The 19,499-nt window shown below is 40.0% G+C and overlaps 1 protein-coding gene across 17 annotated transcripts in view; it reads right to left on the bottom strand.

The window, feature by feature from the left end:
- BPTF (bromodomain PHD finger transcription factor) overlaps positions 1 to 19,499 on the bottom strand; it is a 122,991-nt gene that overhangs the window by 27,082 nt on the left and 76,410 nt on the right. For 11 of the 17 annotated variants that reach the window (XM_058675750.1, XM_058675756.1, XM_058675754.1 and 8 more), the window contains 10 exons: positions 18,753 to 18,923; positions 15,433 to 17,683; positions 11,333 to 11,457; positions 10,405 to 10,533; positions 8,238 to 8,388; positions 7,940 to 7,982; positions 5,198 to 5,444; positions 4,688 to 4,849; positions 4,294 to 4,445; positions 2,325 to 2,433 (listed from right to left, as the gene is read on the bottom strand). In XM_058675750.1, coding sequence (XP_058531733.1) covers positions 2,325 to 2,433; positions 4,294 to 4,445; positions 4,688 to 4,849; positions 5,198 to 5,444; positions 7,940 to 7,982; positions 8,238 to 8,388; positions 10,405 to 10,533; positions 11,333 to 11,457; positions 15,433 to 17,683; positions 18,753 to 18,923 — 3,540 coding nt within the window. The remainder of the gene's footprint in view (positions 1 to 2,324; positions 2,434 to 4,293; positions 4,446 to 4,687; positions 4,850 to 5,197; positions 5,445 to 7,939; positions 7,983 to 8,237; positions 8,389 to 10,404; positions 10,534 to 11,332; positions 11,458 to 15,432; positions 17,684 to 18,752; positions 18,924 to 19,499) is intronic. The other 6 variants (XM_058675755.1, XM_058675761.1, XM_058675766.1 and 3 more) reach the window with 1 other exon arrangement.

The raw sequence follows: 19,499 nt of genomic DNA, 5'->3' as shown, positions 1-19,499 counted from the left end.
AGGTCTGACGCTTGGAGCCATCAACCCCTTGGGATCTCCCTTGTGGGCGCAGGGGTCCAAGCATTGGGACCATTTTCTGCTCTTTGGCCTGAATATTGGCAGGGAATAGGAAGTGGTACAGTTAGAACACTTACTGTAAAGAATGTAGTGGTTTTGAAATTTATCAAGGTATGTTTTGTGGTTCAAAGACCATCTTTCCACTACTTTTCCAGGTTTCTCATATATATTTAAAATGAAATTGTATTCCTGAAGATATAATAGCTGATACATAATCTATCTGTGGTCTACGATCTGTTTATTTCTCCCTTGATTTCAAACAGTTATGCTTTATCCACTTTAATAATCTCTCACTTGTAATACTAAGGACTGTATCTTGGGACAGGCCTTTGGCCCAGCAGTTAAGCAGCGACTTACAACCTCCCCAACTCGTGTCAGAGGCCTGCTTTCAGATCTGGCTTCTGGCTACGTCTAGCAAGCAGCAGCAGGAGATGGCTCAGCTACTTGGGTCAGCACCTCTCATGAGGAGATCTGCACTGCATTCTGGGCTCTCAGCTTCAGCCTAGCCTACTCCTCGCTGACTGGGAATCTGGAGAGCAACCAGCAGATGGAAGACCACTCTGCCTCTCCTTTTTTACAAGATTGAAAATATGACATCTTAATTGTAACCTTCACTTTTCACTTGATATAAAGACTGTCAACTGTCCTGTCACCCACTGTTTTAAATACTGAATTCTGCTCTGTCCAATATTAGTAGGGCTGTCTTTGCTCTTGTTTTTTAAAATACTTATTGGCCTCTTTTTTTTTTTTTTAAATAAAATGTTCACATTATTTTATAACTCCTAACTCCCACCCCAACACATACACAACACACGCGTATGTAACAATTTTTAAAATAGAAATTTACACTGTTGTGGGTTTTCAAATTTAGTATACCAACAGTTTCTGACCATGTGGGAATTTTTTACTCAAAATCTTACATAACCCGTAACATAGGCTTGTATTCTTCTCATGTATCAGCACCTTGAACTACTATGTATATATTCAGACATACTTCTGAATTCCTCGAGGAAAATTAAAAAGAAACTTTGGGATGCCAGAGTTTTACAAATTTCTGCAACTGCAACGTGACAGGACAGCAACAATGACTTAAGCACCAGTACTTTTGATAGGGGTCTCTCTGTGATTATGGAACTATCAAGCCCACCAGACAAGGACAAAACGCTTTACTATTCCTAGCACAGGGAGCTCTAGTTCCAGTATTCTCCGCCACTGCCCTTACCACTATCCAGTGGCAACAGCAGCCCCTGCATGGCTAAGGGTGTTAGGCCTGAGAGTGAGACTGCTGGATCCCAGGAAATCTGCAGTAGGATCTGCCTCAGGTGCCAGGCCCAGACTGATGGGATTCCTTCCAGGCTGCCCTTTTACTGCTTTGGCCACCTGCAGCTTTCCCTGGTGCTGGCTTATATGTTGACCTTACTTTATATACTCTATAGCTTTTGCAGTAATTTGATTTTAGCATGTTTCTTTTGTAAAGATAAATAGTTTCATTTTTTGAAAATCTTTATAGTCTTCAACTTTTAAAAAAACTAATCATTATTGGTATTTTTATTAGAAAGGCAGATTTAGAGACAGGGAAAGACAGTTTCCATTCACAAGTTCACTCTCCAAATGGCTGTAATGGCCAGTATTAGGCCAGAAGGAAGTCAGGAACCAGGAGCTTTATCTAGGTCTCCTAGGCAGGTACAGGGGCCCAAACACCTGCGCCATCCTCTATTGCTTTCCCAGGCGCAATAACAGAGAGCTGTACAGGAAGTGGAGCAACCAGGATTCAAAACAGCACCCATGTGGAATGCCAACATTGCAAGGGGCAGCTTTACGCACTTTGCCACAATGCCAGTTTGTACAGTCTTTTTATTAAGGTTGTTTTAACCTACTGTCATTAACTGTGATTAATGAAGGATGGGTACTATCTTTGTAATTTTGTTTTCTATGTTTCTTAGCTGTTTGCTTAATTTTCCTCTCCATCTGTTGCTACATAAATTGTTCTCTTACTTTCTTTAATTTAAAAAATTTCAATTCCATTTATGAAAGATTTCTTTTATAATTTTAATAAGCACACTTGTATCTATTTTTCTGCTACTGGAAAGGCCCAGAACAAAATCACATTTATAAATGTACAGCATATGGATTTGAAATATAGTACTATTTGTAGCATTAATTTCAATTTCCTAGAATCTAGAGAATCAAGTACAGAGTGGGAACAAAGGTCCTGAGCTGACCAACCACATGTCAAGTGGTGCCCTGGATGGATGGTGGACACATACCTGGCTGCACCATCACAGGGGTTCGAATAATTGCCTTCCCTAGTGTTGACTGCTGGAGGGGTGTCCTAATCACTGTCATCCCGGGGCGGATTTGAGGCCCTGTGATGACCTATAAAGAACAAAAAGAAAATGTTTTCAGTATAGTAAAGCACAATGGATGTAGAACACAAGATCTTTCAACAATTCATATTGATAAAAATATCCACAGAAATGGCAGGCTCTTGGACATTACATCTTAAACTATATTAAGGATTCCAACAAAGATGGAAATTTTTGGAGACAAAAATAACTCAATTCAAATGAGATCATATGACATTCCTTGCCACTGGTACCAAGCACAGCCTATAGAGTGAAAAGGGAAAAAGACCCAGCATCGTTTCTATCTCTTCACAAGAAAATGTTTTGTTTTTTTTTTTTAAAAAGATTTATTATTATTGGAAAGCCAGATATACAGAGAGGAGGAGAGACAGAGAGGAAGATCTTCCATCCGATGTTTCACTCCCCAAGTGAGCCGCAACGGGCCGGTACACGCCAATCCGATGCTGGGAACCAGGAACCTCTTCTGGGTCTCCCACACACGTGCAGGGTCCCAAAGCTTTGGGCCTGTCCTCAACTGCTTTCCCAGGCCACAAGCAGGGAGCTGGATGGGAAGTGGAGCTGCCGGGATTAGAACCGGCGCCCATATGGGATCCCGGGGCTTTCAAGGCGAGGACTTTAGCCACTAGGCTACGCCGCCGGGCCTCAAGAAAATGTTGAGCTCTAATTTCCCTAAGTGCAAATCTATACATGTAATCCATTCTGATCTAACACAAGAACTAAATGTCCTTCCTGTCTGCCTGCCTTCCTTCCTTTCTTTTTATTTCCCCCCTCCAAGCCAAGAGTGATTGCTCCAATTACAAACCTCTTGCCACAAGAGTCATGAGTTCGGAGGGATCCAGAAGAAACCCTAATATCTTTGAGGAGAGCATGTTAATTTCACTTTTTATTGTGAGTGTCAAAATATTTTCAGTAGTGCTCCAAAACAATTTCCAGTCTATCAGTAACAAAGAAGTGACCTATCTACTATGTACAAATAGTAGCTAAAAACAAGTTAGTCCTAGGGATGAGACTGTATTTTTGATCTTTCTTCATTAGGCTATACAACACATTCCTCAGCTTTTTTTATGCAGAAAAAAAAGTTTATAAAGTAATTACTATTCATGAGTTATACTTATTAGGTGAATATTAAAAATTGATACTTCGGATTGACATACTTTCATAACAGCCACATCAATCACAGCATAAATAACAACAGCAACAACGTCAACAACAAATTGTAGCACCTTGATTAAGTAATGTGCCACTGAGTAGGCAGCACATGCTTAACTAAAAAGGAAACACATGAAATGATGTCAATCCAAAAAATAGTTTAAAAAAATGTTCTAGATATGAGAAAAAAAAATGTCTTTGGTATTTTGAGATTGCAATAAGCTTGTAAATTGCTTTAAGTACGATGGGTATTTTGATGATATTAATACTTTCAATATATAGGAATTTGATTTTAACAGATAATTTTGTACTATGAATGTTTACTGTTAGTACCAAGTGTGAAATATGGCTTTTTGTTATTGTTATACTTTTGTTTTCAAAAGATTAATTTTTCTGGCCGAACGTCTTAATTATTTTAGAGGTAATCTGTGACTACTTTGCCATGTGTGTGTTTTTCCTTTCTTCCTGCGTGTTCCATGAGGAAGATATTCTGACTTTGTAGCTGAAACATGCTTATGCTTTATTGTACAAGAAGTCTTATGTTTTTAAAACAAATAAAGGTGTTTTTTTTTAAAAAAAAAATTGATACTTCATGGGCCACAGATTAAGTAAAGGGCAAGGGAAAATTCACTGGATTAATCCCAGAAGAGACCACTTCCAAGAACTATAGCCTGATGTGCACATCACCTCACACTGAATTATTCCTAAGAAGAACTCTCACTTGTGACGTGCTGGTGGCTCCCGACGCACCGGAGGTGTTGGGCCTGATCGTGACTGTGGCCGTCCTGGGTTGGAAAGACGTAAAGGTCTGCTGACTGGCCCCTGTGCTGGACGGAATGATACCCAGGACTTTCTGCTGCACTTGAACTACACCTTGAAAAACAAACAAACAAACAAAAAAAACAAAAGATGAGGAAATCATTAGCAATTATGCCTTTGATGAAAAGTATGAGGTACTACTGGGTTTCTGAAGAACAACTACGTGTGGTAGGGTTGTAAAGTGGGCTACACAGAATGTGAGATCCAAGGACTGAAATCAGTGAGGAGGAGATGAAAAATAATGGCAACGGTATGAGCTGGCAAATGTGAGTTGAAACTCTTCACAGTTCCCTTACCTCCTTGTGTTGCTGGCACATTTACAGCGACAATCTTGCTGTTTGCAGGAAGTGGCAGTTTGGTAATTACTTTTCCTGCCATAGTGACTGGACTGCCTGTAATTTGGAACGTCTGACCTGTGCTGGCAATGGTTGGAGCAGATGTGGCAGCTGTGCTGGTGGCTAATGGGGTATAAGACATTTAATAAGCTTTAGATTTAAAATAACCAGCAACATAGTGACTTCTAGGAAGGGCACCAATGCATGAAATGTGGCTCAATCTGTATTAATAAAAGCGCTGCTCTCCACGCAGAAAGTGAACCATGTGAGTGTAGAAAGTGAAATCATGGAACAGAGCAGGTTTGTTAATGTAACACTAGGAATCTCAACTGCAACAAACCAACTGATACAGCTGTCTCAACAATCAGCTGCAGAAGAAAAATCCTTTCCTGCAGATATCTTGTTTCAGTAGGTAAAGACTAGAAAATACCTTTGCCTGAATGAAAGCAATATTCAATCACACATGTGTACCTGAATTGGACTGGCCTTGCTTAACCCATGTAGCAAAGGTCTGGTGGAAGTTCTTGTTTTGCTGGAATGTTACGGTAGCTGGAGATCCAACCTTAGTAGTCAGTACCATTTTAGTTCCAGTTGTGACTGAGCCACTTATGGGGGCCACCATCACTTTCTGGGCCGGAGAGATGGTGCTGCTTGTACTGTTGGTTGGGGAAGTTGTGGAAGCTGCAATGACAGTAGGTTTCTGCTGCTCCAAACGTTTCTAAAAAAGTCAGGGATAAGAAAACATAAACCCCCACAGCCTGAAATATAAACCAACCATTCTGCAAGAAGTTGAGCCACTATTTCACCTAAGACACATTTTGTTTCTGTGACATTTTACTTGGGGAAGAAAACATGTTCAAAGAAATTTACTCTTGAACCTACAATATTTTTTTTTAATGAAGGTAGTGTTTTCACGGCTCTGCAGCATATTACTGCATTAAAGGTAGTATGCTGTTCGTAATACAGAATCTGTAACACCGCCACCGTTCTGGTCTGCACAAATACTGAAGCGTCCATAATGAAACGGCGGGGGATCTCGTTTAATGGAGATAGGAAGACGCCGATCCTCAGCAGTGAGAGTTGGAACACGCAGGAAATGACACGAGCTGGAAAAGGCCTGTTTCCTGAGTGTTCATTTACCCACGCACAAGCAGCACTGCCACACTTAAGATCACTAGTCGAGTTGGCAACCGTGCGTTCCAACCAGCTGAAAATTATAAAACAGGTTTGTTGTTCTTGGACACTATTCAGTCCAAACACTTCTTTTTTCTTCTTCCTTTTTTTTTAAAATTTATTTATCCTACTGGAAATGCAGATTTACAGAGAGAAGCAAAGACAGAAAGATTTTCTATTTGCTGATTCACTTCCCAAACAGCTGCAACGTCCAGAGCAGAACCAATATGAAGCCAGGAGCCAGGCTTCTTCCGGGTCTCCCATGTAGATGCAGGATCCCAAGGCTTTGTTTGGGCCATCCTCTACTGCTTTCCCAGGCCACAGTCAGGGAGCTAGACGGGAAGTGGAGCATCAGGGATACGAACTGGTGTCCATGTCCACATGGGATTTCAGTGGTTGCCAGGCAAGGACCTTAGCCACCAAGCTTGGGTGGCCTGCACACATACGGGTTTGAACCTTGATTCCTTCATTTCCAATCCTGCTTCCTGTTGTTGAACCTGGGACAACAGCAGATGACAGCTAAAGTGTCTGAGTTCTTGCCACTAATGTGGTAGACCCAGATGGCTTCCACTTTGGCCTGGCTCAGTTCTGGCCTTTGCTGCCAAATGGGGAATGCAGAAAACAGAGACATTCCTCAACTCAGTATTTCTCTGACATGAATGAATATTTAAAAAAATAAACAGTCATGTTATTCTCTTGAACTTTCATGCAACTAAGAATGTAACAGCAGATAGCTAGTTTGGGGCCTTGCATCCACGTGGCTTCAGTTTAGTCCAGCCCTGGTCATTGTGGCCATTTGAGAGTGAATCAGCGTATGGAAGATCTCACTTGCTCTCTCTGTTAAATCTGGCTTACGAATGAATGAATGAATGAATAAATAAATAAATAAATAAATCTTTTAAAAAGATTCACAAGAATTTGAAAATGTTTTATAAAATGTGGAAAAGTTAGAAATAAACAATTATGTGTGATTTGTAGATATTTATGAGTATTATAAGTACACATATAGCTATTGTGACTACATTTAGGTGGCTAAAAACTTTCACATTATCTTCATAGTAAACACTCAGGCTTGAAATATTCAGGCACACAAGGTACATTATTAGTAGCATAGAAACCCTACATAATTATTTGTAGCTTGGTGATCCATAATTAAAAAGAGGGCAGAGATTTAATGTAATCTGCCTTTTTTCAGAGATGGGAGATTTTATAAATTGGAGTATCACAGGAAAAAGTTTTTAGAACTACTTATAGAAATACAACGATAAGGCCTGGCACAATAGCGTAGTGGTTAAAGTCCTTGCCTTGTTCTTGCTGGGATCCCATAGGGGCACCGGTTTTAGTCCTGGCAGCCCTGCTTGCCATCCAGCTCCCTGTGGCCTGGGGAAGCAGTTGAGGATGGCCCAAGGCTTTGGGATACTGTGCCCAGGTGGGAGACCCGGAAGAAGCTCCTGGCTCCTGGCTTTGGATTGGCTCAGCTCTAGCTATTGCAGCTCCTTGGGGAGTGAACCATCGGATGGAAGATCTTCCTCTCTGTCTTTCCTTCTCTCTGTGTATCTGCCCTTCCAATAAAAATAAAATAAATCTTTAAAAAAAAAATTGTGCTTGTTATGAAAAAAGTAAAGCAGATGGAATTATAAAAATAAAAAAAAGAAATATGAAGATAAACAATTTCAAATGTCTTGCAAATATACACATTGCTTTGGAAAGTCACAGCTTGGTGTATCACAGAGGTATTTTTAAGAATCAAAATTGAGATACGTGAGGATACTCTCAAAAGCTCATGGAAAAATGGAATTAAAAGAATTGGGGCAGGGCATAAACAAACAAATAAATGAGATCCCACCTTAAATGAGTTCCACCTTAAAAATTCCATATGATTATATAGTTACTTACTTCAGGTGTGCATGAATTTGGCTAAAACTCTAACGGAGGGTTTACCTCCGTGTGGCCCCGTCCCTTACTAGGCAGCCAGCGGCTGCTGTTTCTGGAAGCCTCCGTGTGGGCTCTGAAGCCCCCGCCGGCCAGCTGTTCACTAACCTTAGCCTGCTGCTCAGCTGCTTGCGCCTTTTCTTTCTCCACTCTGTAGAAAAGGAGGAAGAACGTATCAGAAACAACCTTCATCAGACATCTGACCAGTACTTCAGGCAAATCTAGCTGACTTTTATATCCCACAAAAGTATGACAGTACCACAGTGGGATTTAAAACTATATACACACATATTACCAGCAATTAAATTCAAAAGATTGAATAAACTTAAGTAAAACACAATATACCATTCAAATAATAATCAATTCTGAAAGGACACAATCTTCAAATCCATGACCATTTCCTTACCTCTCAGCAAAGGCCCTGATCTCCCATAATTCCAACTCTTCCTCTGCTACCCAGGTTTCAATAACTACAGGGCCAGTCTGCTTGGGTGTCTCTGGTCTCTTTGGCCGCAGTGCACTGGATCGAAGGCCTTTCCTCTGAGGTGTAGGTGTTTCTTTGAAAAAGAAATGAGTATTTTCAGCAAAACAGTTTTTATAATCACATGCCTTTGGCATCTCTCATATATCAAAAAGAAATAGCTGGCCAATTCTTCTTAAAGGACCACATGGTACAAACACTTTAGACAGTGGAGGCCAGATGGTGTCTGTAGCAACTCTTCAACTTCACCTTTATATGGTTAGAGGGGAAAGATTATACCCACCTGAGTAAATCTGCCTGCGTTCCCACCACACTCTAGCCACAAAAGGCTGTTAGCACAGCTCATGGGCCATTGTCTGTTGACCCATAATGCAACGTCTTTAAGTCTTGGCATAAGCAGTCCCCTTGCTGGTGCAGCATTTTCAGCCCCTCCTGCATGCCATCTGACTGACACCACATGGCCTTCAGACCCTAAGCTGGACACAGCTTCCCACAGAAGCCAGCATATTTCTCACGTGTTTGAGTTTCATGTCTCTGCCTTGCACACCTATGACTTTCCCTTGAAGGTGCTGAGGAGGGCAGGTTCAGTGTTACCAAAAAATGGAAAAATTAAGAAAAATAAAACTTCCTAATGACCGGATTTAAAAAATAAAAAATATTGGGGTGGGGGGAGGATAGAGATAAGCATTGGACCTTCTCCTTATTCAGGAAACAGAAGTGGTACAGTCACAGCTAAGTGGCAGCAACACACTGAAACTGGAGCAGGATCTGAATATGGACAGAGACACAAACCAATGAGAAGTGACCCCAAGAGACGGCTGTGCTATGCATTGATGGCTGTGAGATCAAGAAGATTGAAGACCTGTCAGGGACAGCTCCATCTGCAGATACTCTGAGCTATTTCTGTGCCAGACAATGCTGTTTTAATTATGTTAATATTTCATCCTCTATTAAGACAGATGCTGCCTTAGCAATGTTCCTTTGGAAAGGCCATTCTTAGCCTAAGGTTCATTCCCCAAATGAACCTTTAAGTTAATGAATTCAACTTTCCAAGTTTAAACAGTTTTATGTTTTTTTTTTTTTTAATTTTTATTACAAAGTCAGATATACTGAGAGGAGGAGAGACAGAGAGGAAGTGGATCTGCCGGGATTAGAACCAGCAGCCATATGGGATCAAGGCGAGGACCTTAGCCACTAGGCCATGCTGCCGAGCCCAACAGTTTTATGTTTTAAATGTTAGCATATTTCCCATGATTGCTCATAAAACATGTCTTTCTCTTAATGACATAATTTTTGTAACACATGTTTTGGTAACGCATTTCTTAGTAGATTTTTTCTAAAAATGTATTATTCATATAAAATAAAATCACTGTACATCTTCGATTTGGGAATTTGAACAAACTTTCATTTTCATGAATTTTCTAGGTTTTCAGGATTATCTACAAAACAGTGGGAACTGTGCTTCTTTTCTGATATCTACTATTTACAAACCTTTCTTTTCTTCCTCTAGGACATTAATTGAATAATATTATGATTCTACTATCTTTTCCTTGTTTCCTGGGACTGAATATCCTTCTTTCATATATTTGTCACCCACTGCTTCTTGGGTAGGTCTCAATGTTTCCTCAGTAACTTTTTATGTCTCCTAGAGTGTTTAAACCTGAGCACTGAAGTAGCTCACAGAAGCTCCAATCCTCTGAGCCAGGAAGTCTTCACTGATCACTCAGGGTTCAGGTTCTGTACCAGGCGCCAGAACTAGAAAGCCCAGAGAGACTAATTTTGCTGTCCTCTGGAGCTGATGGCCTAGTGCCAACCAGCTCCCTCTGGTGTCAACTAGTGCCCCTGATGTCATTGCATGAGGGCTTATTCTAACATTCTGCAAAATAACTACTGGCATCATGGGGGGCATAATGGAATGTGGTATTTATCACTTCAATGCTATGTATTAAACACAGTGCTGAAGTGAAAAAGGTCTCTTTCAAAGCTGAATAAGCAATTAAGGAGATGATTTTAATCAAATTTCAATTTATTAAATTTATGTCCAATACGTTAATAATGAGAGAATAGAGCTAGAATTCTTTCCATCCCTTACCTTTTGGTGCTTCAGGAACTCCAATGGGGCAAATGATTTTCCTGATGCAATATTCAGATCGAATGCCATACGGACCAACATCTCGCCTTTTAATTATTTCTGTTGTTGTGATTTCAGTTTCAGATGTTTCTATGGTGATTTAATTCACATAGTATTAATAACCATCCGGAATACCCAGACTAAAAGATACATATGCTATCTGTTGCTTTAAAAAAGAAACATATGGATTGATTAATAACTAGATTACTGCTAGACTGTAATACTCATATTCCACACTGAACACTTCTTAACAGAAAAAACATGACTGTATGGCATAGCTTAGCTCCTGGTGGCAATGCTCAAAGACAGAAGCAGGAAACACAGATTTCCAGATGTTCTGGCTTAAATGACTTAAATTTGGGGCTAATGTTATGGCAAAGAGCATTAAGCAACTACCTGCAAAGCCACTGGTTTAAATCCTAGCTGCTGCTCTGCCAACCCAGTTCCCTGCTAATGCACCTAGGTAAGCAGCAGAAGATGGCCCAAGAGCTTGGACCCCAGCCGCCCCCAGGGGTAACTCAGATGATGTTCCAGCTCCTGGGTTCAGCCTTACTCAGCCCTGGCTGTTGTGGCCAGTTGGGGAGTGAATCAGAAGATGTAACACCTCTCCAACTCTGACTTTCAAGAAAAGAAAAACATTTAAATCATTAAATAGATGGCTTACATTCTACAATATTTATTTACACTTGCAACTGCTTCATGCATGAGGGACTCACCTGATGCAATCTGAATTCTCCCTTCAGGCCCCTGGGATTGTCCAGCATGTGCCCAACTGAAGCAAAGCCGTGTCTTTACAACACAAGCAATTTATTTTCATCGACAGAAATGTTTACGATAAAGTGGATGGTTAAGTGTCTCTGGCACTTTAATTAGGATATAAGTTCCCTACCTGTGCGGGTGGTCCCTCCCCCTGGAGGAGCCTTGGCTGCCATGTCATCCCATCTCAAGCTTGCCCACAATAACCGTAGCATCAGGCTCACTCCAGCTAAGGACTTTACAGTTTGAAGTCTATACCTGAAAGAAAAATCCAGGTAAACCAAATGTTTATATATATAGTATACACACCTGTACACATACAACACATGCTCCACCACACCAAGGGGTTGTGTTTAATGCTCTCATTATGACTTCAGCATTTATAGTACAGAAAGACTCTGGCATTATGTGCTGCTGAACAGAACATTTTTGTTCTGAGGTAGAACATGCATCCAAGAATTTGTCATATACATTTCCAAAGTGAGTATGTTTCATGTTAAGAATAGACAGGGCAACAAATTAATTAAGTTTTATAAATCTAACCCATTTACAAAGCACCTATTAGAAAATTAAGGACAGCAACCATGGAAAAATGTGTTACTAAATGTGATGGAGTTCTGAAGAATACCATCATGACTGATTAATTTCTGCTGACAGAAAACTGGAAAATGTTTCAATTTTCTCAAAAAGCTAAGCAAAACAAAACACCTTGCAAAGACAATTTTGTATGCAAATGGCAACTCCTTGAAACATAAACTACTAGATGACAAACACTGCTAATACTAGTGATACTGCCAAACATGAGAATAGTTTCAGAATCTTACAACGGATTAGACAAAGGGCAACCCTCTATTAGTTACTAGTTAGGAGACAAAGGAATCCCTTTGCATTCTCAATTTTTCTCTAAGTAGCACTGTGTGAGAAAAGTTACCAAACTTCAATAGCTATCACCCACCTAAATGGCATTTATCATAAATATTGTAAAGGAGCCACATGCTGACAATTCTCTATTAGGGTTTAACTGATATCGTCACATTACTCAAATGAATATAGTGGCTGATTGCAGAGAACAAAAAGCCTGTAAGATGAGACAATTATGCATTTCAAAGGCCGTGCTTTTGCCTGCTAATGTTAGGCTGGAGAAATGAATGAGAGGAGGACAGCTTGGGCCAAAGCTGCTGAGGCTTCTTGGTAACTTCCCACTGTGTTGTAACCCTATTATTTTCTTCAATTTCCTTTCACTCCGACTTTTCTAACATGGACAGAACAAGTCTTACACAAGAGGGGGAGCTGCATGAGTGCAGGGGTGCCCTGAGATGGGCAAACTGTCAGGCCACTTTCAGACCCAGCTACAGAAATTCGTAGGGCACTCTCAACTCAGAGGAGAAAGCAAATGAACATTTATTTGAAGTAAAGGTTTGTTCTCATTCCCTCTCTTCTTTCCCCTTCACTCCCTAGGTAACAAGAAAGACAAAGCTAACATCAGCAAAGAACACACACCTTCTGGACTATCAGTCTACTCATTCTCTTGTTTGTTCAAAAATCCTTGTCTTCTATGAGAGGGACTACGTGAAAAGAGTTGGAGACACAGAATCTGTCTCTGTTCTCAAGAAGCTATAAGGGGAAAAAGTCCAAGAGTGGGCATGCTTACGAGTGGGGAGCAGACTTGGCTGGAGTTTCAATGGACAAGTAAAGGGTTTAGGGTGGCAGACTACAGCCAAGACCATGCATCCACTTACAAGGAAAGTGCAGGAGCACACAGTGCCCACAGAAACCACACTGGGCATGTCAGGCTGGAGGGGAGGGGTATGAAGGTGCACAAAGTGATGATCTGGCACAAGAGGAAGGCTGAAGACAGATGTGCTGCACTACACTGAAGGTTTAAAGAAGAATATTCAAGACTATACATTAAAGTTCTAAGGCTTAATATTGGACAGGCAGTAAAGGGAAGTTCTCCCAAGCGGGATCCATAGTTGACAGAAATTCTTCCTCTTTCCCTCCCTGCAGTAGTAAGCAAGCCCCTCGGCTCCCGCAGGTAATTCACAGGATACACTGGCAATTTAGGAGGATCCTTCTGGAAGCATTGTGAATGACAACCACCACCAAATCAAAGAGATAATGAAACAAAGAACCATGGCCTGGGGACAAGAATATAAGGGAACAAACAAGGAGAAAAATGAGGCTCAAATGCATCTATGACACAAGTTTCAGTTCTTCAGTATTACTCAGCATTAAAATTAAATTGAGAAAGGTCACACATGCACCTTTGGCATTCTTACCGCCTATTCTAAGCATTAGATGCTTCTTACTCAAATTTTAGTATAAAAACACATTTCACATGCACGATTTTTATAGTGAAATATTATATATATAATATATATATTAATGCAGTTTAAAGTCAAGAATCAGTTACATATTTCCCACACTTCTGTTAAACAAAAGTGATTGTGTTTCTGTTCATTTAAGCAAATTAAGACCATAGCAAACATGTGAAGGCAGTATCTGTTCAAAATGTACCAAATGGTAATTCTTTCCATTAAAAAATTAGAGATGAACCCTAAGACACACATGGTGTCAAAGTACAAAGTTACACATTGTAATACCAGGTTCCTGACACCCAGCCCTGCCGAGAACTCTGACCAAGACTAAGTTAGCACCAGTGACAAATTCTTCAGAATTTGGAGGAAAATCCTTCCCTGTTAGGCCAACCTTCTGTTTCAAAATAGGAACAAACAGAGGGGCCGGCCTCCACAACTGCCAGGTCATTATAACTCAAGTATTTGTACACAGTAACTTTTCCAGTGGGAAAGAAGTTACCTGCAGGACAGTCAAGGACACATTTTGGGACCGCTCTCAATGAAGAAAGCAGAAAAGTGCAGAGCAATCCTACAAATCCATGAACTGTAATGAAGAGTTCCTTGATTCCCTGCAGGATTCTGCAAATCCTTCATTGCAGGCCCTGCAGAGAAATTGTACTTTTCAGCTGTCTCTATGGACTGTGTAACGGAGTGATGATACTTATTTCACATCAAACTTGACTCATTAAAAACCTTGTCCAACAGTCTGAGACCTGTCCACCATAGTAGTCAATAAATCGTTTTACAAAAAGTACTTATTTACTTTTTTTGGTCTTTTGTAACATTAGCTGGCTGTAATCAAAAGGCAATGAAAGTATTTTAACTTAAAGCTATCTACCACATATCAAAAGACACACAGAAATAAGCCTAAAGAGAACTGAAACTACTTAATACTTGCTGAAATAGTAATTTCAGGGTCTTAGCAAAATCTAACTGTAACTTAGGGTCAACCCTGATGACCAAGTCTGTTTCCAGAACTCCAGGTATTCACTGTTTAGGTTCCATCCTTTTCGATTTTAAGAGCAAAAGGCTAAGACACAAGACATGAACAGGACAGAGTAAGGTCAAATGTGTGCAGTGTGATATAGCTCCTCAAGTACCAGAATGGTTTTTAGAAAAACCAGCAACTCTTTCTGACTCTCTTCCTCGCTAGCTAGAGGCAAGCTGTTGTACATCTCTAGATGAGCTCCTGTGAGGGCCCTTCTCAACCTGAACTGCCTGACTTTACAACTGCTGCCACTTCGAACATAGGACTCAGGACCAAAACCTAACTGCCCAGAAAGTTGTTAAATAGGACTATTTCTGGGTCTCAAAAACTTCCTAAGAAATTTTATAGATAACCATTTCTTACACAAACAACAGAAAACTCTGAAAACAAAATGTTCAGCATGCAAATAAGTTATTTCAGGAAGACTTTCAAATCATGATGAAGTTTATAGATACGTTTTCATGTCTTATGTTTTTATGAATTACATTACAGAAATAGAAATAAAATGCAAATATCCGGAAAGTTAATTATCCAATTGTGTGGTTATTTTGTATTTTCCAAAAGAAATATGTGACAGTACCTTAAAAGGCCAAACCATGAGAACACCCATGATTGCTACATCCCCTTTGTCTTGTGCAATTTAATTTCACTTCAAAGGATTCTCTTAAAAATTTTAATTCTTTAAATACTTTTCCCCAAGTAAACCTTAGTACCTACCAGCTGGCTGTTCCAGTTCAAAAGCCATTTCTACATTGTTTCCATTACTATCATGGGCATTAAATATATGCTTCCCTCTCTTATGTATCTCTATACTCTCATTTTAAAAGTGACATTATTTTTATGAATGAATTCTTTGTCCCTCCCCCAAATACATTTTCAAGCACATACCTCCAAGTGATACCAAAGGTGGGTCTAGGAGAAGGATATGGCCAAATATCCAAGGCAGGTTTGGCATTGTAATTAAAATAAGGGACTTCTCGGATTCCTCCTTTTCTGGCCAACTTTTTTAAGTCATCATTAGGTAGAACAAATATGCTTTTCTTGCTGCTCTTGGTAACAAATTTTCTATAGGATGGCAGAGCTGTACCTGAACGAGCCTTCTTCGGTCTTGAAAATTTCATCAGTTTGACTTTGTCTTTTGTGGAATACTCTTTGCTCACTGTCATTGATGTCACCAGGGTGCCTCCTGCAGTGGTCAGTGAGTCTGTCACTGTCGTGGTGACCACAGTTTTGCTCTGTTCTTGAACAGAGATGATGTCTACGCTGCTGTCTGTGGAGGGTGTGGAAAGCTTTGTCACTGTGGTGGTGGTGGTGGTGACCGTGGACTTGGCACAATTTTCTGTGGAAGAGACCACAGTCTGATGATCACCTTTTGCTACTTTGATAACAGTTTTTGACTCTGTGGCCACTGTAGATGTCATCGTAGTAACTTCTGTGATGACAGTTTTTCTTTTGGAGTCTCCATTGATGTTGGGCAGACTGTTTTCATCAGCAAAGTCATTACTGAGATTCGATTCTTCTCCAGAAGTAATGGGTGATGGAGTAACCTGCTTCACTTCTGAGGTTTCGATTTCCATATCTTCTACCTGACTTGCTGAATTTTTTTCTGAATACATTGGTGGAGGTGCGGCTGTCTGTGTACGGTCACACTCTTTGGTTGGTGGCAAGCTCCCTGCGCTATCTCGGTAGTTATTTTCAGTATCTAAAGAACCTGGCAAATGTGACTCTGCTTCTGAGATGACTTTTTCATTACAATCTTCCATGATGACATCACCATTAACGAATGGCTTTACAGCAGACTCTTTAACAGTCAGAGACTTAATATCATTTTCAGGGATTATTTTATTTATATTATTAACCTTTCGTTCAACATTACCAACCACTACTTTACTCTCAGAAATATCTTTCAAGCTTTCACTTTTCAAATGGACTTTAGCTTTCTCTTTACCATTCATCTGAAGAGCACTTGCTTTCTGTCCTTTCTTGTCAGACTCTCGGTTTTCATTATTCCTTCTGTCAGTTGTATTTTTGAGATTTACTTGATCAATACATTTATTAACTGGTCTCTCCTCTAAGTTCTTCTGTTGACCTGTCTTTTTACCATTAGCTTCGGTTACCTTACCCTGTAGCCTGTCATCACAGTTTCCAGTGGACTTACCAGAAGCAAACTGATGTTTCAACGGCTCCAAGTTCTCAATACTTTGTTCTTGAGTCATGTGTTCAGGAACACTTTCAGTGCTATTTTGGACAACCATGTCCTCTTCACTGCTATCCTGGACAGACATTGTATCAGAACTATTCTCCAAGGTGCTATTACATTCAGAGTCACATCCCAGCTTTCCTTCCAAGTCCATGGCTTTCGTGCTTTTAGGTGTGGAAGGAAGGAAGCTGTCCTTGGAAGGAGAGACAGTGTCATTCTCGTCTTGTACGAGAGCTCTTTTCTGATGACCCAAAGTAGGGACATAACGTGCACTCACTAACTTAGAATCATCAATGAAATAATCACTTTCTTTTGTTTTGATGTTACTGGGCTCCTGGTCCTTACTGGCAGAGTCAGGGAGATTCTCATCTGTGTCATTGTTGACAGAATTTTGTTTCTGAGAGCTTATTGCTGGGCTCTGCATGGAGACATCATTGGATACCGACTCTTTCGGGTAAAGCTTATTTGGGGTGTGCCTAGGATCACCAGTTTCAAGAATGCAGGAATCATTTTGTGAACGTTCTGGGATCAAGTCCTCACATTTATCAGAGCTTGCAGTAGGGCTGTGCTCCTGTTTATGCAAGTCACTCTGATCCTCTTCTTTTACTGTCGTTACAGGAGACTCAGAGAGACTTTTCAAAGAACTTGTAGGAGATTTTCCCAGACTTTTAATTCCACCTTCCAGCTTCATTTTTTCAAGGCGCTGTTTTTCTTCCAGTGTAAATTGTTTAATTCTCCTTTCGAGAAGTCCATCTAGTTTAGATGACTTTGCTTTCTTTTTGTAACAAGTCCTTAGATGAAAACCCTCACTGACATTGACCACATCTACTGGAGAACTTTCCTGACAATTCGTAGGTGATTCTGTTTTCACATCATCTATTTCCATTGGTTCTTCCTTGAAGGATTTATTATGGTCAGAATCTAAAAGCCCTTTCACATCTGTGAAATAAAGACATTTATATAAATGCAATTTTTACCCTGAAATAAGAAATTCATGACAATATTTTCATCCATAAAAATACCCGCCTTTCTTGTTTTCTCTCTTGCTTACTTACATGTTAAGTATTCATACATTTCAAACTTCCAGATACATGATCAAAACAGGTCACTGGCCATGATTAAATTTTATAGAACATAAAAAAACAAGAATCCAAATATTTAATGCTCTATCCTTAGTATCTAAAAATGATGTGTTGTAATAATACAAAAAAACACTATGTTACAGGCTACAACCAACACCCTCATGTAAGATTTTGCATAGTGTATAATAGCTATAAAAAACCTTAGGTACATTTATTGTTTTAGCTTATGTAACATTGACAAAAGCATGTTTTACAACAATGTCAAGTCCTTAAAAGGCTAAAGAGTTACCAAATGATCAAGTAAATTCCACTCCTGGGTGGAGATCCAAGACAGGTGAAAATATATGTCCACAAAGAAACATGCACACAAATACTTGCAGCAGGAACACTACTCATTACAGACAAAAAACAGAAGAGCCTGCTGTCTGTCCATTGTTTAGCACCTAAACACAATGTGGCATATCCACAGAATGAGGTATTATTTGGAAATAAAAATGTCCAAAGTATTGACACATATCACACATGGATGAACTGTACAACTAACATGCCAGGTGAAAGATGCTAGTCACAAAGGCCCACACTTTACGTGAGTCCACTCACATGCAAAGACAGAAAACAGGCAGGTGGGCTGAGCCTGGGAAGTGACAGCTAATGAGGCTTCCTTTCAGGGTAATGAAGAGGTTCTAAAATCAACTGTGGTAAAGGCTGAATAATTTGACTAATATACTAAAAACCACTGAACTTACACAGTTTGAGTAAATTGTGTGATCTAAGTTTTGTTTCTAAAGTATGTCTAAAAAGAATAACGCATCATTCCTTGCTTGGCCTCTGTTAAGGTAAAATGTGAAGAGAAAATGCAGTGAGCACCTCTGCTGGGCGGGAGCCTGGCAGTACTGTGCAGGCTCACCTCCCCCGGGGTCCCTTACCTTGGTCCTTCTCAGTACTCTTGGAGATGTCCATTTCACTCTGGGCTGCTCCTTGGGCAGCATCTTTCACTTCACCTTTCTCAGAGTCAGGTTCCATTTTTATTTTTTTGGGACTTCGTGGGCTTTTCTTTTTATCTGACTCATCCATATTTTCATCCACCTTATTAGCAGCTAAAAAGCAAAAATAAGGCAATTACAGGTACATCCAATATTAGCAACTTGCATTATTTTTAAATATCTAGGTTAATTAAAATAATCAAGAATTGCCCAACTTACTTTATTTGACTGTTTTTCATTAAAACAGAACAAAAGCTAAAGGTACTAGATGCCTACACTTTAGCTGCTCCACAGGTTATGAGCCAGTGGTAGCCCCAACTATGTTTCACAATCTTGATATTTAAAATAGTAAAATGTTAAAGTTGTTTCCCCATTAAAATCTTCCTGACAGAAGAAAAGTACTGCCTGTATTCTCAGAGGAGTCCAAAACTTAATGCACAACAGAAGTGCCTGGTTTTACAATAACATTAGCCAGCAGACACTGCCTGACACTCCTGACATCAAGCACACTCTGAACTACAGTTCTGTTTTTTATAATTTTTTATTTTTTAAGGAAGTATTCTCATTTGAAAGGCAGTTTTAGACATAGAGAGACTGAGAGATCTCTATCTGCTGTTTCATCCCACAAATGAATGAAATGGCGACAGCTGGGCTGATTCGAAGCTGGCAGGAGATTCCTCAGGGCCTACC

The sequence above is a fragment of the Ochotona princeps genome, chromosome 17, assembly GCF_030435755.1.
Source record: "Ochotona princeps isolate mOchPri1 chromosome 17, mOchPri1.hap1, whole genome shotgun sequence".
NCBI classification, from domain to species: domain Eukaryota; kingdom Metazoa; phylum Chordata; class Mammalia; order Lagomorpha; family Ochotonidae; genus Ochotona; species Ochotona princeps.
This window is presented reverse-complemented; position numbering and strand designations above follow the sequence as displayed.